General features: G+C 45.0%; 2 protein-coding genes across 6 annotated transcripts in view; both read right to left on the bottom strand.

Annotated features, from left to right (window-relative positions):
* Positions 1-9,730, bottom strand: part of Etl1 (SWI/SNF-related, matrix-associated actin-dependent regulator of chromatin, subfamily a, containing DEAD/H box 1) — a 50,306-nt gene extending 40,576 nt beyond the window's left edge. Inside the window, exons 1-5 of one of the 3 annotated variants that reach the window (XM_070538946.1) lie at positions 9,692-9,730; positions 8,251-8,341; positions 8,110-8,170; positions 7,290-7,581; positions 5,073-5,258 (exon numbers count right to left, since the gene is read on the bottom strand). In XM_070538946.1, the coding sequence (XP_070395047.1) occupies positions 5,073-5,258; positions 7,290-7,581; positions 8,110-8,170; positions 8,251-8,341; positions 9,692-9,706 (645 nt within the window). In that variant the 5' untranslated portion in view covers positions 9,707-9,730. Of the gene's footprint in view, positions 1-2,442; positions 3,805-5,072; positions 5,259-7,289; positions 7,582-8,109; positions 8,171-8,250; positions 9,078-9,691 lie in introns of those variants that run through there. The other 2 variants (XM_070538945.1, XM_070538944.1) reach the window with 2 other exon arrangements.
* A 4,848-nt stretch (positions 9,731-14,578) lies between these two features.
* LOC139060108 (SWI/SNF-related matrix-associated actin-dependent regulator of chromatin subfamily A containing DEAD/H box 1A-like) lies at positions 14,579-23,897 on the bottom strand. 3 transcript variants are annotated; one of them, XM_070538942.1, is made up of 8 exons: positions 23,022-23,051; positions 22,850-22,919; positions 21,836-21,905; positions 21,185-21,461; positions 18,836-19,021; positions 17,518-17,886; positions 16,232-16,372; positions 14,579-14,791 (listed from the first exon to the last, which is right to left on the bottom strand). In XM_070538942.1, exons 1-8 carry the CDS (start codon positions 23,034-23,036, stop codon positions 14,675-14,677), a joined length of 1,245 nt encoding a protein of 414 aa, XP_070395043.1. In that variant the 5' UTR covers positions 23,037-23,051; the 3' UTR covers positions 14,579-14,674. The 3 variants fall into 3 exon arrangements, with proteins under 3 accessions (XP_070395043.1, XP_070395041.1, XP_070395042.1); XM_070538940.1 differs by lacking the exons at positions 22,850-22,919; positions 23,022-23,051 and adding an exon at positions 23,570-23,897; XM_070538941.1 differs by lacking the exons at positions 22,850-22,919; positions 23,022-23,051 and adding an exon at positions 21,996-22,796.
* Positions 23,898-25,224: the final 1,327 nt, after the last annotated feature.

The raw sequence follows: 25,224 nt of genomic DNA, 5'->3' as shown, positions 1-25,224 counted from the left end.
ATATCGTCAGCATATATCGAGTGGTATAGCCCCTCAACCTTCTCCAGTAACTGGGGTAGTCTCGCCATAGCTATGTTGAATAGCATCGGCGAGAGCACCGAACCCTGAGGTGTCCCCGCTCCGGTAACTTTAATGTCTGTTGACCGATGTGGGCCCATTCCCACTGTGGCTACACGATCCTTGAGAAAGGCTCGCACGTAATTGTACATACGGGAGCCACAGTGGGAGTGGGCCAGGTTCTGAAGGATCAGACCATGGGAAACATTATCGAAAGCTCCTTTTACATCAAGCGCCAAAAGAGCTCTCGTCTGAGCCCTGATGGGGGGGTCAACGAGTTCCTCTTTTATCTGAAGAAGAACATCGTGAGCGGACAAATGGGGGCGAAATCCAAACTGCGTGTGGGAGAAGAAATCTTGCATCTCCAAGAAAGGCTGGAGCCATTTTTTTACATACTGAAGCAGCTTTCCAATGCACGATGTCAGGGAAATTGGCCGTAAATTTTGGATCGACAGAGGTTTTCCGGGCTTGAGCATGAAAGCAATCTCGGCACGTCGCCATTCTAGAGGAAGAGTGCCGGCGTGCCAGTGCTGATTTTACATAGCACAGAGCGTTTCCAGGTCTTCATCCGGGAGATTTCGCAGTAGAGTATAACGTATCCCGTCCTCTCCGGGTGCGGTGTTCCTATGAATGTCTGCGAGTGCGGCTTTGATTTCTTGGGCAGTTATGTCAGTGCCTAGCGGGTCACTTTCTTCTCTATAAGGATAGTCCGAATAGCTTGGCTTAGAGCCACGGGAGAGATACCTTTATTCAAGGTCCTTCAGGAGCTGGTCTCCGTCTCCTCCGTACTGGTGAAGGAAAATTTGAAGCTGTCGGTTTTTATGGGATTTCGTGTTTCTCGGATTTATTAGCGACCGAAGGATTGCCCAGGTTCTCGCGGTGCCCAGCGTACCACTTAGCTTACCACAAAACGTTTGCCAGTTAGCACTGGTTAGCTGGTCTGCGTATTCCTGGGCTGCTCGCGTAATTTGAGATATTCTGTAGCGCAATTTTCGATTGAACTTTTGCCGCTTCCATCGCTTCGTGAGACCTCGGCGCGCGTCCCACAGATGTAGGAGATGCGGGTCAACCTCGGGGGTCTCTGTCGTCGTGGTTATGCGGCTAGTCTTTTTGTTTAGATCATTGCGTAAATCACTGAGCCAACTGGCATAATTTTTGGGGCTTTCATCTCCTGTGGCTCGATCCTTACGGATTTCGCGAATTTTGGTCCTATTTGTAATGCAAATTTTCTTTTCAGGGCGTTTGTAACTTGTGTGATTGATGCGGATGATAGAAATGTCGTGATCACTACCCAGCGTCTCGCCAGTGTTCAGCCACTCGCCCTGGACCCCCCTCGTGAAAGTGAGATCCGGGCAAGTGTCTCTCTCGACGCTATTTCCCTGGCGACTAGGCTGGGTATGATCTGTTATGAGGGTGAATCGGCGATTATGTGTGAGGGCCCAAAGCCGGGTGCCTTTTTGTGTGTTACTGCGATAGCCCCAGGCCACGTGTGCGGCATTGAAGTCACCGCACACTACGGACACCGGGCCCAACTTGATGAGTTCCAAGAGCAGATACTGAAAATTGTCCCATCGGGCCCGAGGTGCACTGTGTACATTTAAGATGTACAGGCTATTTTGTCTCGTGTCCGCGGGGACAACCTCAATGATTTGATGAGGGATATCTGACGTGAGAGTAGTATGGGTATAGGTGAGTTTCATGGACACAAGCGCGCACACTTTCACCACGTCCGAGCCCCTAATGGCCTCGTAGCCACTGAGAGTTACAAGGGTGGCGCCCTGCTCTTGGAGAAGTATGATGTCTGGCGGTTCTGACGATGCGGCAACGTACTGTTGCAACGAGCCCCGTTTAGATCGGTACCCCCTGCAATTCCATTGCCACATCGTCCGTCCCGCCGTTCTATTTTGCATTTGCATTGCAGGAGCCATCATTCTGTAGCTGGGCTGGGTGAACGTACGGGTGAGCGCGCTCACTTGTCGCTAGTGACGGCGCTGAAGTTGGTGTAGCGCGTGCGACTAGTGAGGATGAGGAGGATGATGATTTAGGGGGAAGGGGTTGTGCCGTGAGCTCTCTCACACTCTGCTTAAGTTCGTTAGTAATTTCATGTAGCATTGGTTTCAGCACGTTGGTTTGGAAGTCTACAAAGGCGGCTCGGATCATTTCCTTAACCTCCGTGAGAATGCTTTCTCGCATCTCCTGTACAGCTCGGTGCAATTCTCGTCAAAGCTCCTGCTGGAGGTCGCGGCACAATGCAGTTGTGGACTGGGAAGGGATCTTCGCGCGAGGCGCCTGGGATTGGGATTGGGTTTGTAGTAGGGACTGAGGTTCGGATGAGTGTGAGGGAGATTTGCGCAGTGAAGGTGGCGGGCTCTCCGCCCAACTTACCCCTTTAGGTCCGGCTGGCCCTTCGGGCGCTGCTAATGGTAGCTGTTGCGGTAGTGGTGGCGGCTTCTTCTTGGCCGGTGGTGGTGACGAGGGTGGCGGTGACGACGGTGGTGATGAGGATGATGGCGGTACCCGCTCGCGGTTCTTAGAACCCTCGCAGGGGCCTCGGCTCCGAGATCGTGACCGGGATCGGGACCGCGATCGGCTTCGTCGCTCTCTAGATTGGGCCAGAGGACGATACTGTTGCCGTTTTTGTTTCTCGAGTTCGTGGCGCACTCGTCGCTTGTTGGGTGGCTTTCGTGCCCGGCCCGGACAGCTGGGATCGGTTGTCGGATGATCCCCTTCGCACGTCAGGCACCGGGGCTGGCACTGGTGAGGTTCGGTGGTGGATGGGTTTTCAGTCCCACATGTCGTGCAGCGCTTGATGCTTGGCGTGGGGCACATGTCCGCACGGTGGCCCACTGTGAGGCATACGCTGCACACCTGGGCCCTCGGGGTGTGTATGTAGCATCGGTACTCGGCCCCATAATACCTAACGTAGCGCGGTACCTTGAGGCCAGCAAATGTTACGATGGCCGTGGTTGTTCGCCCCATCATGCGAGCATGGAGGATTTCCACCCCAGGTGCCAACAGGTGGTCTAAAAGTTCGGTTGATGTAGTCCCTGTGTCGGGACCCGTGATGACTCCTTTGCAGGAATTATCGGCGGAGGCGATGTATGTTGAGATGGGGTAGCGATGCGGGCCAAGTGCAAGCGATGTCATCTTGTAAAGGCTGATCGCTATTCTTTCACTTGGCGTGCTGATGAGGGCGATGTTTTGGGCACGTTGAACACGTAAGTGAAGTTCGTCGACCTCTTGTTCCTTGAGGCGCGCCTCGATGCCGACGGCGCGAGTCAGAGTGTGGCGAGGCCACTCACCGAATGTGAGACCGTTTCTCGGGCGCAGGATGACTTTAAAATGGTCAATGGGCAGAGGTGGGGGCCTCTGGGGTCGTCGTGGTACGGTTTGGTTGGAATGCTGCGTCTCTTGGCGGCAGGCTGCTGGGTCAGACTTAGCGTCGGCGCGGCGTCTCCGCCGGCCGCGAGCAGTGAGCCATGATCCATCCGCCGGGTCTTCTGGATATCCTTCTGTTGCTTGATCGTCGCCGTTGGTAGCTTCCACATCCATGATCGTGGTCAACGGGTTTTCGCGGTGTTGGACAAGGTCGGCTGTCCCTGGGCGCCGATCCTGACCTAGCTGAGGCTTAGCTCGAGCACTACGGCTCAGAGACGCCGCGAGCGTTCCTGCTGCATCGGTGGTGATCTTCAACTCGGTCGAGAGCACCACGCACCGACTCTGACCGGTGCATGTTTCGACTTGCTGAACGCCATTTTTGTTTTGAACGGAGCTTCCTTGCTGCACCACTAAGTGGCGCTACTGGAAATCCCCGCTCATCATCATCGTTTCTGCCTAGTTCGATAGAGTGGCTCTGCAGCAGTTCCGGTTTCAGCTTAGTAAGCCATGTCGAGACAATCCAGCAGCTGATATGTTTCTTCGCGCATGACGCTGCGAGCAGGCCGCGTTTTTTCGTTTGTGTGACTGGTGTCGGCACGGTGGCGTTTGCTTAATTTGCTGTGTCGAGGTTTCGGTGAACCAACGCGGCATACGGAAACATCGCGTCAAGTCTCTAATGGCGCCGACAGTGCCCGCGCAGACTGCGCTCGGGAATGCCGGCAAGCGGGTGCCGGGAGGCCTAAGATTTGTCGCCTCGCCTTCCGATGTGCTCCCTACCGACGCGGAAAATGTTCAGCCGAGACTTGCGCAGTGGTTGCATTGCGATTCCGGACACCGTCTCATTGACAGTTTCACAGGTGCTGACACTGCTGTACTGACATGCGCAGAACTCGACGACGGCGAGTTCATTCGTCAGGTTTCTGCTGCACCGCCGGACGATGACCGAGTCGGAAGTTGACGCACCATGTCCTACGCTGCCGTCGCATGCGGAGCGTGTACAAGCGGTGACTGTGCTTTCAGCCACCTATAGTGACCGTACGACCCTCTCCGAGATTCAGACTTATCTGATTGCGCGTAAACGGAACAGCGTGCAACGGCGCATTCACGATTTCTTCAAGCCTACTGCCGAGCCCGAATAAGTGCGTGGAAATAAAGGCTTTCATTTTTTTTTTCTTAATCTGCTTTTTCGGACACCTGTTTATTCGGACATTTCCGCAGTCCCCGTGAGGTCCGAATAAACGGTCGGCGACTGTAGTAAATCTGTGGGGTTACACTGATGTCATGGGTGATGTGCCTTGATTTCAAGAACAGACGTTTGCCCTTGGTTATCTCCCGTAAAATAAACATTTCCTTTAAAGCATCATACATCATTTTGCTAACATGCTACAAAAGAATATCAGATGGTGCTTTAAAGTATATTAGGCTTTTAAAGCACAAAACATGCAGGAAAGAAAGAGCTAGTACAGATAATGTGCAGCAGTCTCAGGGAATGTGGGTAAAGGCAATAGGTTGAGTGATTGGGCTGCAATTTGTTACCTAAATGTGCCAATAAGCTGCAACTTAATTCCAACCAGATCTTAGAGAGAATTCTCTAAGATCTGAGAATTCTGCACACCACTAGGGCTTAGGAGACATACCTTTGGTGTAACCTCCCTCTCCTCTCCACCATCAAAGTCCACGCCTTTGCTGCTAGATGAGGAAACTGTTTTATACCGCGCATTGCGATGTGGGCTGCAGGCCTTGCGGTTTGGTGGGTTTCTCACCAAGTAGAGACGAGCTTGAACGACGTTCCATTTAGATGCCACCAGAGCATCTTGGAGGTCCTGGATTACAGAGAAATTTGTGCTGCGCAAGATGACACCCATTCTGACAAACTAAAGGGCAATTCCGAATGAGTGCAACAGAGCTATAAAATCAGCCATAACACATTACAACATGTGGTCAGCATATATAACATATAAGGTCAGCTATAACAACATCCTTTCTTAAAGAGGTAATAGAAATTTGCTGTGTGCTGCATGCTGCAATGTAAAACTCGGAAGGACAAAGCCCAAACGCTGAAAAGTACTATTTAAATGCTGCTTAATGACAAAGAGAGCACAAATAAAGTCAAATAACTTGGTTTTTCTGTCACGCATGCAAATTTTTGTCCAAAGAAACCTTTGTGTTACATATTTCTTCCTTTTAGAGCCAGGCTAAGAAGTAAAAGCAGCAGGCAAATGTACATGCTATCGTGGCAGATAGAAGAAAGGAAAGAAGAGAGTCTACCAAGGACTGTCTTCTAATGCAACTGCTGAACTCCTGTAAACAGTGCGTCCCACATAACTTAAGCCAAACTTTAAAACTATGCAAATGACACGTAGCTGCACAAAACCAAGGTAATGTTGTTTTTCATCGCGTGGAGATACTCAGATTATTTTATTCATTCTGCCTAATTGCATAATCATTCTTAAATAATGAACTTCTCATATATTATAGATTAAATGTGTCAAAGAGTAAATTGTAGAGGAACATGAAAAACTCCTGACAGAGCTTTCTATTACTCAACATGTGCTGCATAAAAGTGTTTTTTCCAAGCGTGAAAGAAGCCAGCAAAGTGCTTCAAGCGGCCTGTCATGTGGCAATTTTGCATGTATTCGCAGGCTTCACACTCGTAGAAACACTTTCATGTAGAACGTATTGAGCAACAGAAAGCTGTATTGGGAGTTTTTCATGTTGCTCTATAATTGTCGCACTGACACTTTTCATCTAATTATAATATTTGAAAAGTTGATTAATCAAGACTAATTATGCAATTAGTTGGAATGAAAAAATAATTAATGTTATCTCCAAGCAATGGCAAACATTACCTTGGTTCTGTCCAGCTATGTGGGATTTGCATATTTTTTAAAAGTTTGGCTGAAGTTGTGTTGGCCACTCAGAAAAACGTAAATATATATATATTTTTTTCACTGTGTTCTAGGATATGTAGCATTGCCACCAGCAACCCTGACCTTTTATGATACTGGAAATATCAAGTATTCTCCTATAACAGCTCAACAATATGTGAACTGGCATAAATAAAATGTAGCCCATAAGATAAACAGAAAACTTGATCTTTTGTTTTATCTTCTTGACTATCAAGGCAAGGATAATGGCCCTCTCAAATCTTGATTAGCAATGTCTTCTAAGAAACTTAACTACTACAATGCATTGTCAAAAATAAATACCTTGTAGAACTATGTGGCTGCCTCAGCAATGAACAAGTAATATTAACATGACAGACCAGTAAATGAAAACCTGAATAATTCAAAATTGCAACTAATTCAATCAGAGATAAAAATATTTTATTGGCATGTGATCTTTCTGATGGCTTTTAAACTGCTCGATTTAAACAAGTCAATCACGAATTTCAGTTCACGCAAACTTTGGCTTTTGAGAGCAGAGTTATGCAGGTGTCAGATGGTGCTATCACATAGCAGTTGATAATTGCGATCTAATGTGGCCCTGTAACATTGGTACAATGTGGCTAAACACGGCTGGTTGAAGGATGTTCACAAGGCATGCAGGGTCGACATATGCTAGCGTTTAATAATCAGGCTGCGATGCATGGTGATTAAATGGCACAAATGACTGAACTTGAATTGGTAATACAGACTTGTTTAACCGGATTCATTGCACAAATGCTTGTCAGCGTAAGGTGGTGTGCACAATTATCTGTGGGTATAAGTAAAAGTTCTTTATTTAACCACGTTTTATTCAATTTCATTTATTTAGTGCTCTGTCAATCCATATGTATTTTGTAAGTTTGAAATAGTAAGTCAAGCATATCTTTTCCAGCTGTAAGCAAGCAAATGCAACATGCAGTTACCCACCATAATGTCGGCTCCACTGAACTCTTCGATGAGCTTCCTGAGACTTTTCTCCCTATCAGTCATGTACCTTGTGCACTCATCCTCCGAGTCCTTCTCACCACTGCTGTCATCCTCTATCCGGTTAGTTTTCTTTTTGGCATGAGAACCATGTTGCCCTGAGCTGCTGTTCCCTGCATCATCTTCAGAGCTGCTTGAGAGGACACGCTTTCGTTTAACTCCATTTGTTACTGCTGGACTTTCTTCTAAGTCAGCAGTTGAGCTGCTTGCTGCTATATCAGGAGACTCTTCAGCACTGTTGACAGCATGAAAAAGAAAAAAAAAAGATTGGGCGCAAAATCAAGCTCTATGTCAAATGCACAAAAACAATAAGCGTAACAATTTTTACAACCTGACTGACTGTAAGCAGCTGATTTTATGAAAAATCCGAGGTTTTAGACTCACACCTACAACACCATGACATGAAGTTCTGTTCAGATTCTCCATCGTATCGTTCAGCATGTAAAGCAGAAATAAAACTGGCATGTCCCAGCGAATGCATGCGGGGAAATTGGAAAACATTACTAAATACAGTGCAATGCCTTAAAAAATGATGAAATGATGGTAAGAAGGCAGTAAACAGCGTCGCTCTCTAGTAATGACTACTGCAAAAGACATCCGCGTTAAGTGGCAGCATTATTGCTCGATTCAGGGGCGTTATAGTTAACACGTTGTAATGACGGGATTCGCTATCACGTTAGCACACCTCAACGCATCAAAGAATGAATGAGTCGCGAGAGAAATAACAGACGGTTGACTCGGACAGAAGTATAACATCGCTCACCTTTTATCCAGACCAGACCGCTTCAATGCTGATTCTGGAGTCTCGGGGACGACAATATCATCTGCGCATCACAACATCAAATAGCTCTTAGATGCTAACACAGTTTTCGATATTGGGCGAGTCTTAGGTCGACAGACTAACCTTCGTTTCTCTCGGGAGAACCATGAACACCATGTCGCTCGTTCTGGCACTGGTCGCTCGACGACGAACACGGTTCCAAGCCGGGGCTTTGCTGCGCACATTTCTTTTGGAACCTAAACTGTCTAAGTGTATTCAACAAGCTCGGTGAGCCGGTGCCGTTAGCAACGATTGAATCAGACATGATGCGAAGTACCCCGGAAAGTAGATCGCATTCACGAACTCACAGATAGGTAGGTAGGTCACTACGTGTCAGCTCAGACTCCGTTGAATTGCACTTGACGCCGACAGACCTATATCACAGCAGCGGCGACAGCACCACACAACACTTACTAGCCCGGCGTGACAAGACAAACTTCACCCGCGAAACCTCGCACGTTGTCAATTCCGGCAGTGGTTGGACAAAGACAAAACAACCTTAACCTCAAGAAAGTCCTACGCAAACGAAAAGCTGTGCCCCGCTAGTATTCAGGGATCCTCACAGTGAACAGGAACTCGTTCGCTAACAGGAACATAATTCACACACTTATTCAAAGCTTGACAACCGCGGACCCGCGGTAGCCGCGGCTCAGCGCTCGGCTCGGACGGGCCTGAACGCAATCAGGCAGGTCGGGTCAAGCGTGGCGCTGGGGTCGCCGGCTCGTTGGCCGCGGGAATGAGAAAACTAGGCTTAACTTCTCATTTCCCGCTAATTGTCACGGCTTGAAAAGGCCATTTTCTTCACGTCAGTCCCCATGGAGTTACCGAGAGGGCGAAGCGAAATATGGCTTGTAAGGAGAACTACAATGACCCAGATCCGGTTTTCTTGTCGGTCGCGGAAGTGAAGAGTGCACGGAGCACCTCGACGGTTCGACCAACTGCTTGCTTTTGTGTGATCATAACGTTTTAATTTCTTTCAATATGTATTTTCGTTTACGACCACATGCCGCAATTCGTTGTTCTTTGGTATATGCAGCAAGTGTAGTCACAGTTTTTTTTTTTTACATGTTAACTAAATATGTCGTAAACCATGAGCCATACGAGTCCCACCAGGTGTTTCCACTCTCACGTTTTTCAAGTTTTTCAAAAGGCCGGCGTTCCAGCGACCCCATGCCAGCTTTCGAAACAGCATTAACGGCGCCCTAGGTGTCCCAGAATTTAGTTTCCAAATTGGTTAGGTGGACATTCCCGTGTACCGTTCAGGGACTTCAGCCGACAAATACGAAAGCAAAAACAAATAAACATAACAAATTCTATTAACCCGCTTCCCACTCGCACGGCTCTGGCCCCATTCAAATGCTTACATTTTAAACTAAAACCGACAAGTCAGATCTAACTTTTCGGATGAGTTTTTCAGAAAATTATCAACCAAATTTTGTTCTGCCAATCAAGCTTCACTGCATTACAACTGCGTTGGACAGGAAAGCAAAAGTTTGTAACACTATGTGATAACTAAATTTGTTACCATCTCCTGTTTCATGCCCGTTTTCTCTCCGTCGACTTGTAAGCACATGAACCGCTTACTGCAACGCGCGAGAACAGAAAGCTCGAACGAACGTGCGTGCGTCGCTCTCTTCTTCTTCAACTATGGCAAATCACGGGAAAACACGGGGAAAAAAGAAGAAAAAAAATGTCGTGGTTGAACGCAGTTAAACCAAGTTTGTCGAGCGATAGCACGGTTTTGCCTGCTTTGGGAAAGGCCACAGACGCTGCTCGGCGCGGCAGCAGCGGCGAGCGAATTGACCTTCATGCTGCGTCTCGGTTCAAGTACGCGAACTAAGGTCGAAAACGCAGCGCATTCAAAGCTGCCAGTAGTCGACGCACTTTGTACACATCGCAGACCGCGTTCAAGATAAGGGCGCCCACGCGGCGTACGCAGTAGCCGCCGCGATAGTGGCGAGGCTAAGTCCCAGTTTGACCTTGGCTGAGCTTGAAGGTCAGATTTACGGTACCTGGCGTTTTCGGGGTTTGTAGCTGCATGGAGTAGTAGAGCTATCACTCTAAAAGAAGTAAACTAGCTTATCATCTTCCAAAGACTTCAAATTCTTAGTGTGTTTATGTGTGTGTAAGAATTAGTATGATAATGTCCGACAGAATTTACGAAAATGTGACATGGGACTACATATAGTATGTGCGTACTCCAAGGGCGCTATAACGTAAAACTATTTCAAACTTTTTCTATTTCAAATCTGCAATCAGCCCACCACGATTGGTCAAAAACTTTTTTGGACCACCCCTACTTCAACTGTCTGTCACGCGACGTCACGAAAACCGCAATAGCTCGCCATCTGATTTGACGTGTACACAGTGATTATGCATAATTTGACTGCACAAAACAAAAATAGTTATTTCTGATTCGATGCCTTTTTGCCATTAGCCCTCGGCTATTGGTCAAAAGCTTTCGGGCTGCACCCACTTCACCTGCCTCTCACACAACGTCACAAAACCGCAATACCTTACCATGTCAAAGTGACGCGTATGCATTAAAGATGCATTAATATGCCAAACAAAACCGAATTTTCTTCGCAGGCTGCCCCGTTTGAAAGGAATAAAAGATGGCTGCCGCCGATCGCTCCTTTACTGCCTACTTGCCCCTGCCGGGAGCATGGGTTTATTTGCGTGTAATAAAGCTTTTTGCGCAGCTGTGTAATCTTTTCGAGAACTTTTGGCAAGTTTACGACCTCGTTCTGCCAATTCTTCTTTGCTCAGGTTCCGTTTTAGCCTCATTCATAAGCTTCCATCGCATGCTGCCGTGATTGTCTATGAGCCAGCGCAAGCTAAGTAAAAGAAAGCGGACCAATTGCAGACGCCGGCACCACCCTCTTCATACGGTTATCGATATACAGTGCAGTGGCTCGGCCCCATCGAATCCCTCTCCACTTAAGCGTGCTCCTCGCCTCCTGTCAGCCAATTAGATAAGACAAGCCGCTCAGTGCAGGCAATGTTATTCGTTTTTCAAGCAAACAAAAGTGACCTCCTATGAACGAGGAGAGCATTTGATTGGTCTATTCAGACAACCTTGCGGGTGACCACCCGATGCTTGCGCTGGTTACGCAAATTTGACGTCAGGAGATTGGAATAAAAACATATTGGAATAGTTTTACGTTATACGGCCCCAAGCTATGGCACTATAAGAACACACAGTTTCAAGAAGGCTGGGCAGCATACATCTAATTGCATCTTATCCCGCATGCAATTAGTGTGGGGAATCGTTGCACCTGGGGGTACAAACCTACAAATGCGCGCATGAGAATACGCATTGTGTCATATATAATATAAACAGGGTGAGGCGTTAGTATAGTATGCGACATTTAAAGCAAGGAAAATGAAAAGTGCAGTGCGGTAACTCTCTCACTACAAGGTCACCTCAACAGCACTGCACAGGGGAGGGGTGAGAGGAATAAAAGGAGAGAAGAGGAAGGAGGTCTCCCCAGATGAGCGGCAAGGCCACCCGCCCGATGTGTGGCATTTTGAACACAGCAGGCTGTACAGATTTGCACATATTCGCGGGCGTGCAGCAGCGGTCACCCGAGTGAAATATCGACGTATCATTTCTCACCTGCCTTTCGTCTGCAATATTTAATGGTGAACCGCTGATTGTAGCTGTCCACTTATTCATCTACCATCTTCGGGGCCCACAACAATAATAATTTTAAGAAGTTCTTCACTTGCTCAAATTTTAGAGCTTTAACGTGAAGCATGCACTCTAATGTGCTAGAGAAGCTGAACGTGTGACGATGGAGCACTGCTTTGTGCGTAGTTAATCTAAAATCAATACAGAGTTTACCGCTAAGGCGGCCCTCGTAGCCCACCAGTGCAACCTTTCCTACTAAATAAATAAAAAGCCATAGAGTTTAATTGGGCTTTTCAATGGAACCCAAATAATTCCGATTTGACATCATTTCAAGTCCAGTAGGCTCCAATTGAACATGATTAATGAAAGGTCTGATTGGTTCTAATTGGAGATCACTGCCACTCAAATTGGTAGTAAGACAGTTTCATTTCATTCCAACTGGACTTCACTGCATGGACTTGGTATGCCAAATGGTCTTCATTGGACCAAATTGGAAGTCATTGGCTCAGTAATCCCATGAAACAACAGTTCAGAATAATAGCATAATTCTAATGAGAGTCTTCAAATGAAAAAAAAATAAGAACTATATTGGTGCGATCAATGGAGAGAAGAACTTAGCATTTTGTGAGGTTAGAAATTTGCCTTGAAAGCTTACCAATTTCTCTTGCATTGGCATCACTTGGTCAACCAAATTTTGCTTACATATATAGCACCTGACATGTACCTCTCACAGTGAAGTGGCAAATGGTGGGTTGTTATATAAGGTTTACGGACATCAGTAAGCTTCTCGAACGGATATTCAAGCAGTATATCTATGTAGTATCAAGATTAAGCTCCATATTTTTTTTCATAGTGGTTCCAACGAGTAAAATCGAGAGACCATGGGTACAGTTGGATCCAAATGTGTCCAGGTGGGTGCAACTGCATTAAATAGACCAATTTGTTCAATTGGAAATCCCTATGTTTGTTTGTTTTTTGACTGGGCTAGAATAGTTTTCAAACATGGTAAATAAACTTGCTCAGATTGCTAGACATTAGTGCCATGATCATCAGAGCGAAATATCCCTCTGCATGCAAGAAGGGTCCCCACAATTTCACTCTAAAGGCTGCCTGCTTATTCCTTCAGCTTTTGAAAACCACTGCCACATCTCCACCCCACCAACCATTTTCCCACCCCCTTACTCATACTTGAGAGTAAACATGATAGTGACTTCATTTTTTTTTTTTTAATGTCACAAGTGCGCAGTGCCTTGGACAGCAGTGGAAAATCTCACTCATGGGGTGGCGGCACCATCTTGTGGCGGACGATAGCACGCATCACACTGACTAAGATATTCTTGTTTGTTTGATGGAAAAGTGAAAAGTGGGTCTGTGCAGTGCAGTAACTGTCACACAAAAGAAGGACACCTCAACAGGGCTGCGGTGGGGGCCAGGAAAAAAAGTAAGGTGAGGCAAGAAAGGGTAGTGGGGAGAAGGATGGTGCCACGTGATTTCGATGCCATGGCACAAGAAAGCACAGCACTATGATGGGTATTGTTTTTGTGTAAATGGCAGTGCAGTTTCCATTGCAGTTCGAATGGCAATGAGAATGGCAAAGCTACAAGGATGTGGCAACAGCTGCATATAATTGCAGATAACTCCATTTATACAAGATTTATACAAACGTTCATAACTCCATTCAAACAAAATCGTTTTGTTAAAAAATATTCTGGAGTGTTGCCATTTAATAGCAGACATGCCTGACACCATTCATAAGATGTGTTGCTGGGCCCATTTCAAGCCACATCACATTACCACCTGCCTTTTATTTGGTTGCTTTCATTTTGGCGATCCCTTTGCTGGCTTATATGTCACGTTGCACGGCAGGATGATTTCATTTGTTTAGCAAGGTGCTGACATGAAGTAGGCAGTCCACCTCACAAAGGCAGCCAACAGCCCCCTGCATCATGTGGGGAGGCTGTTGGAGGACACAGATGGTGCCTAGCATACCAAGTATAGTTTTCAGCAGTAGTGTTGGTCTTTGTAGACAAACTAACATAATGTCACAGCCACAGTGTACAGGGCTTCAGTTACCTTGAATGTGTTGCCATAGATCATGACATGAGGCTGACTAGTGCGTCTGTGAAGAGACGAGAACAGCTAGTGGACATTGCTGCAACATCACTCGCTAGCGGTGAAGGTGTACTACACTCGGCATGCATTTTGAATTGGTCACATTAAACGATGATGTAATTTTCGAGTTATTGAACAATGTAGGCTCCATACTGTTACTTTTACAGAATAAAGAAGAGTAAATGAAAATAAGCAGGAAAAGCACAACACAAATATTTGGCAACAGTATCCCCCGTAACATGTGCCTGATGTGCAACAGATTAATGTATGTGATGCACTTGCCGAGCGTCTGCTAGATGTTTGTTTCAAACTGGATAGCCCTAAGGTACATGCCCATTTCCAAAGCCACCAATGTTGTGGGATAATAAGCACATTGTTTTACTGCAATGTACTTTATGTGGCATTCAAAAGCTTCTTATATTATTTCAGATTGTTGAAATATCACCTGATGTGCATACCACATATACAAATGGGTTATAGACAGGTGCAGCCACAGCCTGGCCGAGTACTAATCAGAACCATTCAACTAGCTAGCTACTAAATTTTAATGATTAAATATTTAAGTTACTAAGTTTGGTGCATGTGTTTGTATTAGACATGAAATCTAATATCATATTTTCAGCTATTCATGTCCACTGTCCATGTGTGCACAGAAAAACAATCAGCCTGCATATGTGTAGACTTTAATGAATCACCTTTGGGAAGATGTCTGAACACACATATTTTGCTGCATAAAGGTTTACCATAAAGAAGTAAGAAACACTACAGTGGCTGCACATGCCTCAACCGTGTGCGCTCTCGTTCATCGGTCAAGCGTTGTTGCAGAGCAGTGGCATACAAAGATGCAGCCATGAGTACCTGGCTGGAGCTTTCTTTAATCTGGAAAAAAAAATGAACAAAGAATGGCAGCACAACCTAAAATGATAAGGTGAGGACCAGTTTGAAAAACAGCGACACAGCATAAAAGCAGAACTTTGATGCCACTATTTATCTACTTGGCTTTCACAATGACTTGTTATTGTCGCTCGTTGATACAATTTGGCACCATAACTGCCTGGTCATACTATAGTAACCTTGTGCAGAGCTTGAAGCCATGAAAGGAAGCAGCTCCCCCTGTTAACCATGGAATCGAGGTTCTTCAACAGTGGCACTTCATTTTTTTTTTTTACCTAGCTGGGCCTAAACAGGATGTTTATGTGAAATAGCCAGTGTTCCCTTACAGTGCACCTTAGTACAGTTGCATTGTTTACAGTACAGAAGTGTACAGGGGTATCAAAAAGAAATGTGAACGCCTGAGCATGCAGTCCGACAGTATTGCCACGCTCCCTACCTGCAGGTTTCAAAAACTATGTACGTGTGTAACATGTAACCCAAGAGCGTAGCCACACTATTGCCTAACCTTTCGAAACCGTGACTTGGAGAGTGCGGCATTGCTCTCGTATAGTATGCTCTGGCATTCACATTTATTTTCAATTCCTCTGTATGTTCACTTCCTTTAATAACACTTTTGGGTCCATTGTCTTGCTAACGGTGTTACTTTGGGATCGTTTTTACTATGATGACAGTCTGACACTGCTTATGACATAAAACACAGAATACAGCAATGCAGTAACTGCGTGCATTAGGTTGAAAGAAATGTTTCCACTAGAATTTCTTATTGTTACTGCTAATGTTTTACAAATCTGAGCTTACACACAACATTTAGACAACTATCGCGCAGATACCCGAAGAAACTATGGAGAAACTATATGGCCTGATCATTCAATGTACTAAATGCCTTTAGAAGTTTAGATGTACTGCAGCTACTATCATGTTCAATATAACCTGCAATGTGCGAGCCCTGGTCGCAGTGATGCTCAGAACAAAAAAGTGCAGAGGTTTTCACCATTCCAGAATGCCCATATCCCAGCGCTTTCCATAGTCCGCGCACGGAGCAGCGTGGACATTCTTAGCCCTTAGCACAATGTGCTTTGTCATGGCCGCACCACTGCTCTAGCTTTGTAACTATTCTCATTCTTTATTTTTTTTCCCTTCCTTTTTTTCTGGCGATGAACTGACAGCTGCTTAGCAGACCAGTGTATCACCGTCCCACGAAGAAAGCAGATGATAGAAAGCAGGGGGTATGCGCACTGCTGTAATGGCAGACCCTTCACTATTTTCTCGAGAGCATTACTCCGGCATCGGCTCGTGTGTTGCAGTTCATACTGAATGCGGTAGTGCTTGTATATATAGACAGCTACCATGTTGAAACATGAAGCTATGGAGCAGTTGCAAATTGTTTCTAGAGAGATACAGAGACACTGACAACAGTGATAGTACCTCAACAGCCACAAAATCACCAGGATTGATTTGCTTCTCCACTGAAGATGGCAGGTGTTCTGGCACGTGACCCGTGGGGAGTATAAATTCTTCATTGTTGCCTTTTCTACCAACCACGTCCTCTGGTGTTCGTTGGCTAGTCTGAAGAATGGTAACATCCAACCAACAAAGCGATTAGATCACATTTCGGAACACAAATTTGTGTGCTGTATTCTCCAAAAGGTTGTCTTTAGAAAAAGCAAGAACTTTTCATAAACAAACCTATGCTTGGAAAAAATTACACAAGGAACAATGAGAGTTCCATAAATAGAGCTGCCTTTAACATTCACTATTTTCAGTGAAAATATTCTGTGGAATGTTAAACCAAAAGGATGTTTACCTTCTATGGTAAGCCACTTTTTGTTTGTTTAAATTAACAAGTAAGACCAAGCCCAGTGCAGCAATGCAGACAAAGTGCCATTTCCAATATGAAGGGTAGAAAGCTGTCAAAGAAAGCAGTGCTTCAACAGCATTCTTACAGATATAGCAACCTTTACATTTGCTACACATCTCACTACCACTACTCATGTACACACTACACAGTGCAGCACTGTTCAGATATATGTATTTGCGAGGCACATGCTTTAGGGAAATTGCAGTGTTGTACAACACTCGACAACAGGATGTTACTCGAGGTAAAGTGCTTTTGGTTTTTGTACTGTTTTATTCTTTCATTCATCAGGAGTAGTTCTTTAGAGCCTTTCCACCAAAGCTGGAATTTCGGAAGCTAAAAGGTCAACTGCAAAGAAATATTGCACTGCATAAAGGCCTAGCTTCAGACAGCAGAAGTATAGAGTAGCCTTCGTGCAAAATTTTAAACTTGAAATGTGAGTGAATGTGTCATGAAAACTTGCAAAATAAAAATATTAAATACTGAAACTTAAAAAAGAATACCAATATAAAAGCACCACCATTACTGCTCGCCAGAAATAATGCAGAACCCTGAAGGTTGAGAAACAATGCAGCCCCTTGGCCTGACCTCCGAGGTTAGGCAGTGCCTATGGCATGCTTAAACCCTCAGAGGCGACGTGCAAGATTTGCATCAAATTCACTAACCACCAGGTGCAAGCAACATTTGCTTAGGTGTTACTTAAAGGCTGTTAATGAGAAAATGAGACAATTTTCTGCCCTGCAGCTCTGCCAAGATTGCTTCAATATTACTATTGCTACAACTCCTTTATGGTATTTTAAACCAAAGTGACATTTCACCGCAGTTAGCCTTTAAGTAAGACATAGAAAATACCCACCGCAGTCTTCCACGTTTCATGTGGCCTGTTTTCTTCAACAGCTTCAACCTTTGGTTGGCAGACAGAGATCGTAACTAGTTCATCTGAAGAAGCGTTGTCCAAGAAGCCCGTAATAATGTGTGGTTCAACCTTTACAGGTTTGCGATGTATTTCTTCATCACTTTCATCAGTGTCACTGGTCATACCGTGGACATCACCGTCAATCTGTTCTTCGTCGTCACTGACAACTTCAACCTTTATCGCATTCGCTGGCAGAAGCTCCACTGTCTTTTGTGAGTTACACAAATCAGTGTCGCTGGGAGCTTCGGGATTGGGCAGGCCACTAGTCGTGTTCTTCATTGGTGGTGCATTCCTTGTAATGACTGTTTCCTGCATTTTGATGTGAAAATGTGACAATAGACCAGTGCCAGATACACTAAATTTAGGTTTGAGACTGTATTGGCCCTGAGAGTGACACAGCTTAAACACGATTTCAGGTTTCACTGGCAACTATAAACTATCTTATCATAGTTATGATAGTTTTGTTTTAAACAGTTTTCCTTCTTTTTCATTACAAATGAAGTGTCCGCCTTTTCTATTTGCGTAAATTAAAAACCTTAATATTGTATTTTTAAACACTCACTCACTGGATGCATGGGAATGCTGCAATTAAGCAGCTTGCATCCAATGCTGTTTTCAGTAGCAAGTACAGCCTAATTATAGCTTTATTTTTGACTATGTGCACTTTATAGCAACATAATTCAGGTTTTGTATTTTATTTAACATTTTCTTCAGCTTTTTTTTTACTTCCTTAGAAATAGACAGATATTCAGCATTTAAATTGATGTCTGAGACTCTTTCCCAAATGTCCATTTTCAATACATTTAAAAAAGAACATTACCATTCACAAACTCCCAAAATACATGTTAGCTTCACGTAAAAACTACAAATCGTCCAGCGAACCATCCTGAACTAAAACTGCACAGCAAAATGTGAACAAATGGGAGGCACATAAACAACAGAGATGCATGCAGTTCTGTTTGCCTCTGCACTCATCTGTCATATATGTGGCTTCCATTCGTCCATATTTCATCATGAAGATTTTACGTGACACTGATATGAACCAAATGTCCCGATACAATGTTTTATTGCAGCACCGTTTGGCTGCCCATAAGCATTAGCATGAAAGCTTAGAACTAGAGGAAGAAGTGTGCCTGATTGTTGGTCACGCAAAAACAGACAATCGTTTACTTTGGTTGAAAGCTTAAAGCAAGCATCACTATTGTCTAGGATGACCACCGAGGGCAACTTGCTCACCACTGCTGCTTGGAGGACATACCTGAGGTGTCACCTCTCCCTCCTCTTCACTGTTGGAATCCACATCTCTGCTGCGAGACGAGGGAAAAATATTGAATTGTGCGTTGCGATATGGGTTAGGAGCCATCCGACGGGGTGGATTTTCCAGCAAATAGGCACGCGTCTCACAGACATCCCATTTACATGTCACCAAGGCATCTTGCAGAGCCTGAAACACATAGTAATTGACATTAGAGGGCACCATTTTTCACGCCACAGAAAGCCAATTCTTCACACCAATTCATATTTCCATACAATGCATAACGCCTGTGCGCTGGTGCTAAAATGAGACTTCTGCAACACACAGAAGAGTTTCATATATTATGAAACTGTGTGCACTCACTACAGAAAGACAACTCGGGGCTTTCATGTAAATTTTATCTGTAATAAATTTGACCAGAGACATGACTCCAAGTCCCAACTCTAGATCTTCAATCAACCAGTGGGATGCTTAAGTAATCAATTGTGTTGGCTGCAAACTGAACGCCTGAAACCATTTGTTCAGTTAACCGATACAAAACTGCTATGACCGTATCATGTGGTGTGCTGTACATGCATGTTGCTGCTTATCATGAACGCTTTGTTCTTTTACATTCGCCTGATGCACGGCATTTTGACTGCTTTATTAGCAATTCTTTGCGACTCGGTCGTTTGATTATTTTGCTCCATGTACAAGTTCTTTCTTTTATGTAAGTTCACCTACTCTGGTTGATCACTCTTTAGTGTACATACTCGCACTGTTACTGTGCTGCCTAGGAATGTTTACAAGTGCCAGTACATTTGTCAGTGACTCATTTTTACAATTAACACGACAGCTTGAAACCTAGAAATGCAGTTTCGCGACAGGGCAATATCAACCATGCATACGACTTCATACTGAACACTTTAGCAACAAGGATGTGTTCTACAGCTGTAAACAAAGACTAACAAAGCAGGCACTGATCTTAATTTTGGTACAGTCAGTGAGACGGACAACGGACAAGTAGGAGGAGGAACACAGGAACTGCTTTCCTGACAACCAGCACAGTGATGAGGACAAGGATGAAAAAAAGCTCTGAGCTTCCAATCAAGAATTATTCAACCATACATGCTTAGGTATGTATTGCAATGCACCCAGGGCATGTGCAATAGTACAACTGAGTGTAGAAGTAACAAGGAAAGAAAGAAGATACACAGACAAAAGGCAACAAAGAAAGTTTGTGTGTGTGTGGAAGCGGCACTCAAAGAACATTTCACGCATCAGCCCTGTCACTTAAGCCCTCCCCAAGAAACCCAGGTGCATTGCAATACATGCCCAAGTGCGCACGTTTGAAAAAAAAAGAAAAACACGATTGGAGGTTCAGTGCTTGCCCTTGCCTTGTTCGCATGTGTCGTCATGCTTGCACTGATTGTTGAGATACATGACCAACTCACCCAAACCTATGCCATTTCACCTACTGCATTTTGCTTTCAATGCAGCTCACAACGCCGTGATAACCCCCCAATCATCGTGCCTTACTTTATTTTCAATAAAGTTTTTACTCACTCACTCACGTGCAAGAGTAACGACCAATGCCCTGCCCATCTCTCGTCTCTAATTTTAAGGGAATACCCACAAATATTTTTTCGAATTGTAGATGCTTTATTACATGCTCTTAACATGTACAAAAATGACATTAGGCAAGTATGAAGGTTGGGAAACACTTGCAAGGTATTTTAATTTCATACTAAAGTTGGTCCCGAAATGATGGCCCTGGTGTCATCGAAATTATTGTGGTGTCACGACAACAAGCAAAACATTCTGATGTAATGTAACAATATGGCTAGACAGTATGACATGGCTCATAAAAGAATGAGTTACATGTGAATTTCTTCTCTCTGTGCCTGTCTATGGCAGCCACAGCAGTTGCAAGAATAAAGTGAGCCAGTGCATCATGACTTTAATGCATCTACTTCCTAGATACCAAAACCAAGACTGGTTCGTAGAAAGTATTAGAGCAAATTGTATTGAGCACTCTGAAGTTGGCCAAATTTTATTGATTTATTTGAGGGGGGCAGGGGGGCGGTAGGTAAGAGGACGTGGACCTTCACTTAACCTTAACACAAAACACATGACAAGTTCAAAATACCATGTCAGCATTCCTTTAACCTCCATTTTTATACAGGTAGCAAAGCTGTCACTGTTTCCAGGTGAGGATGTTCTTCAGGCATGCATGTATGCCTTAAAACTAGAATGAATGGTAACTATTCCATCAATAGATGCCCAATTGCAGTTTGAAAACTGCTGGGGGAGTGTCTGTTACTTTCGCTCACAACAGCACAAAGTAGTACAACTATCCATGCTGCTACATACCATAACATCAGCTCCTTTGAACTCTTCGATGATCTGCTTGAGACTTTTCTCTTTGTCAGTCATATACTTCGTGTCCTCATCATCTGAGCTGTCTTCATCACTGCTCTCTTTCTCTTCCTTGACAGTTCTTTTTAAGGCACTATGAGCAGGCTGTCCTGATCCTCTGGATGTTCCACTGCATTCTGAAAGCTTTCGCTTGACTCTGCTGGATGTTGATGAACTTTGTTTCAAGCCGACTTTCGAGCCACTTGGTTGTATGCCACGAGTCTTTTGTGCACTGCAGTCAATGTGCAAGAAAAAGAAAAGAAATTGGCATGCAATTATTTTTTTCATATCTATTAGGAATACAAAATAACGGTTTAACTTATAACCTGTGTTGAATGTATGGTTTTATGTATCTCATAAATTACAATGTGCGAATTATGTGGCTGTATTATTCTTGGAGTATTGATATTATACGAGAACGAGTTGCGTTTATCGTACTGCTTTATCATACAGTTATAATGAAACGTGTCCTTTCCGTCACTTTAGCAGCTCGCAAGCCCTCAGCAAGCGACCGTTCATGCAAGACAACAAGCAAACACGCTTCAAGAGAAAGTTGTCTACGCTAGCACGATGCTAATTCAAATAGGAGAGTACAACGTCGCTCGCCTTTTGACCAAGTCCCGGCCAGGTCTCTTCAGTGCCGATTCAGAAGTCCCGCCGGGGCTGGCAATATCATCTGCAAATCAACATACAGAGCCGCTCTTAAACGCACGCACAACAGTCGATATTCGTCGGTAGTTAAGCACCCAAAAGTTGACAGACTAACTTTCGTTTCGGCACAGCGCAGAAGGATGACCATGCATTTGATTTTGGCCCTCGTTGCTCTGTGATGGACATTGTTCGGAGGCAGGACTTTGCTGCGAACATCTCTTTCGTAACCTAAACTGCCTGAGCGTGCTCAACGGACTTGATGATCCGGTGCCGCTGCTGACGAGGGAATCGGACATGATGCGAAGTAACCGGGATATCAATCAAATCACATTCACGACGCTCAGAATGATGATCAACGGTAAACTTGGACGAAGAAGAGTTGAACTTGAAACCGCCAGTGCGATGCCATAGTCGGAGCTTCACCACAAGACACTAACATGAGCGTGACAACAGCAACAAGCGCACTCACTTGACTCGCGAAACCGCACTGTTGTAAGTACACACACAAACAACTTCAAAAGTCTCACATGCCACTTCCAGAAAAACTATCACAAAAGCGCTGACGTATCACAGTTGCAAGCTAAGCACGACCACTGGGACAGTAGAATCGTGATTCTGGCACTTGTTGAAATTGCAAGTCGACAAGCACGGACCCGCGGCTCAGCGTTAAACATTTTTGTTAGGCTTGAGCTCACAGATCGAGCTCGACTGGGCTCGCAACAGGCCAACAGGGTTAGAATAGAGGAGAGAACCAACACTCCTCCAGCGGGTCGAGCGTGGCACCGTGGCGCTGTGATCGTATGTGCATTGGTCTGATGTTGGACGTGATCATGGCCATGGTGGCCGTGCCAATCGTGCATGGTACACTGCAACCTGTTCAGTGCATTCGAATTCTTTCGTAAAAGTGATGCTCGGTACGTGCTCCATATATAACGTCCCGTTTCCCAACAACCTGGCACACTAACTCACGTGATTCTTTCAGTCTCCGTGGGCGCAAAATTATGGCGAGTGCCAATTTCCCACCATTGCCTGGACGTTGCTGATAAAAGAAATAAAATCATTCACTGTCATTGTAAACAAACAAGCAATGGTGCCCCCATTCCTTTTTTTTTCCCCGCTGACTTTGCAATGTGTTCGATACCTGTTCTTTCTTCATTCACTTATGGCGCGTCGGTCGAAGGCGGTGCATAGCCAGGATTTGAAAACGCAGTTCAGTTCGCCTAGTGGTGTGGCTTGGTTTTTTATGGTAGTCGCTAACTTTCGTTTCCCGGTGGTGTGGTCGTGTTGTGCTGTTGGCCTTTCAATTATTCTATTACCACGCTTACGTGTTTTGAACAATGTGACAGAAGTCTTAATCACATGAACAATAAATTGCCAATCACCTTATGTATAGCGGAATGCTTAATTGTACTTTCGTTCCCTTCAGCAACCCACAAATTGTAGTTATTCACATGCTTGTTATTGAACGGCAGACGGGCACTATACCGTAGTTTGTTCCTCAATCTATTCACTGTTTCGCATCTGTTCAGCTTGTATATCGTGGTTCGCGCTAAGAGTCATGTAGAGCGAAGGCCTACTAGCCCATTTCCATACTGTCGTGAAGTTTTTAAACTGCACTGCCCGACAGATGCGCAAACGAATGTAATACAAACACACATACATGCAGGCACATCACCGATTTGGTCTCACCAGAAAGCGAAGCTGTCGTAGAAGATGAAGTCGATGCTACGTTAGCGGCAGCTGCTGCTGCTGCTGCCAACTTTCTAGCCTTCCTGTCTCGGTCATATTTGCGTTTCTTCTCCAGTCGAGCTTCTCGCTCTTCATCTGTCTCTGTCGCTAATTTAGCGCGCCTCTTCTTCAGTGCTTTTTCCCGGCGAGCTATATCGGCAGGGTGATCAGACTCGGCCTGGCGCCTGCGGCGAAGTGTTGACGCGCTCACACCGACACGTGCTTCGCCCATGGCGAGACCGAGCGACCAAGTGCCGGCGAAGCAGCTGTTCAAGCCTCGCCTAATCACGTGGTACGCAGCGGCGAGGCTCGAGCAAGCGCAGCTGCGACGCTTCTCCGCAGCGGATCACGTGACGTGACGTCACAGTTTCACACTTGCGCACCAGCGGCTGAAGGTCAAACGCGCGCCGAGATTGACCTTGGGAGACCATAATTAGAACAAACCAACAAACATATCACATTCAATGTATTTGTGACTAACGCAGCTGAGGGTGAAGCTGCTGAAGCACTGAATGCCGTGGCCAGAATGGACTGAGGGAAATTGCTGGGAATCTAATTGTCCAAGTCTCGCAACAAATTGAAAGGACAAAATGTATTAGCCAACAAGTAGTTGCCTAAACAAGCGATTATAAGCATTCTTTGGCTCGGTTGTTTTTGCTTACTTGCTTTTCCTATATTATGGATGTCTACCCATTGATTTTCTGGTGCCAAAGAATGCTTATGCATTTGTAGATAATTCTTAGAATTTCTGCAGAATTTTTCTTCACATCTGCTTGAAACCAGTCTGTCGCATATCGAGCAAGACTAACCAAAAGGATAATCAATGAAGTTGCCATTCATGTACTTATCCCAAGCCACTTTGCGCTGCTCGACGTCTTGGCGAAGCTGAGCCCTGCGTTCTCGGTGTCGCCGTGTCCTTTTCTTGAATGGCTTGAGCTTACAATTCACTAAATGACGCCCTGCAACACCGTTGCTGATCAGCTGCTAAACGTCTCCTCTCTTCTTTCTTTTGCTCCTCCGTTTGTTCCTGCTTACTACCTACTTCCTGTTGCTCATCTTCCTTCTTGGGATGCCGATATTTCCGTATTAGTTCGGTGTCCTTAGGCTACTTGTCCGTTTCACCAACCTTACGTTTCTTTGGTGGCATTGAAGGAAGACGTCTCACCGCATCGAACCTCTTCAAAGCGATCGCATGCGATCGTAACTGAGCCCAGTGCTGTCAACCTCCAAAGCCAGTTTTCCCCTAACTTAGATGGAGAATTTCCCTAGATGTCCCTACACTCGTGCAAAATGTAGTTGTTCAGTTTGTGAATTTGATTTCTGTAAAGCAACAGAAATCAAATTTATGAACTAACAATGACAATGCAACAGAAGAGAAAAGACAGAAGTGTGCAACCAAGTTGTCAGAATTATAGAAAGGAAACCTGGTTTATTGGTTGTTATTCACCAAAAGAAATGCAAAAGTCAAGACATTTGGTCTTCCTGAATGGGTCAAGTCAGGAGTGCCCTGCTAGATTCACGACGGTTGGCAACAGTAGGTATACACCTATACCAGCATAGGAAGCAGTGCCAGTGTACACACAACAGTGTACAATGTGCCACGCTGACCCTACATT

Source organism: Dermacentor albipictus, chromosome 5 (assembly GCF_038994185.2).
Source record: "Dermacentor albipictus isolate Rhodes 1998 colony chromosome 5, USDA_Dalb.pri_finalv2, whole genome shotgun sequence".
In the NCBI taxonomy this organism is placed as follows: Eukaryota; Metazoa; Arthropoda; class Arachnida; order Ixodida; family Ixodidae; genus Dermacentor; species Dermacentor albipictus.
The sequence above is the reverse complement of the archived record's forward strand: the minus strand, read 5'-3'. Positions and strand labels throughout refer to the sequence as shown.

Bases quoted from the DNA above. Each gene is read 5' to 3' on its own strand.
- LOC139060108 (XM_070538940.1), bottom strand. From the start codon at position 23,840: ATGGGCGAAGCACGTGTCGGTGTGAGCGCGTCAACACTTCGCCGCAGG. The intron at 21,906-23,569 runs GTGAGACCAAAT...GTTGATTTGCAG, and splicing joins TACGACAGCTTCGCTTTCTG to ATGATATTGCCAGCCCCGGC. The intron at 21,462-21,835 runs GCGAGCGACGTT...CATTGACTGCAG, and splicing joins GGCCGGGACTTGGTCAAAAG to TGCACAAAAGACTCGTGGCA.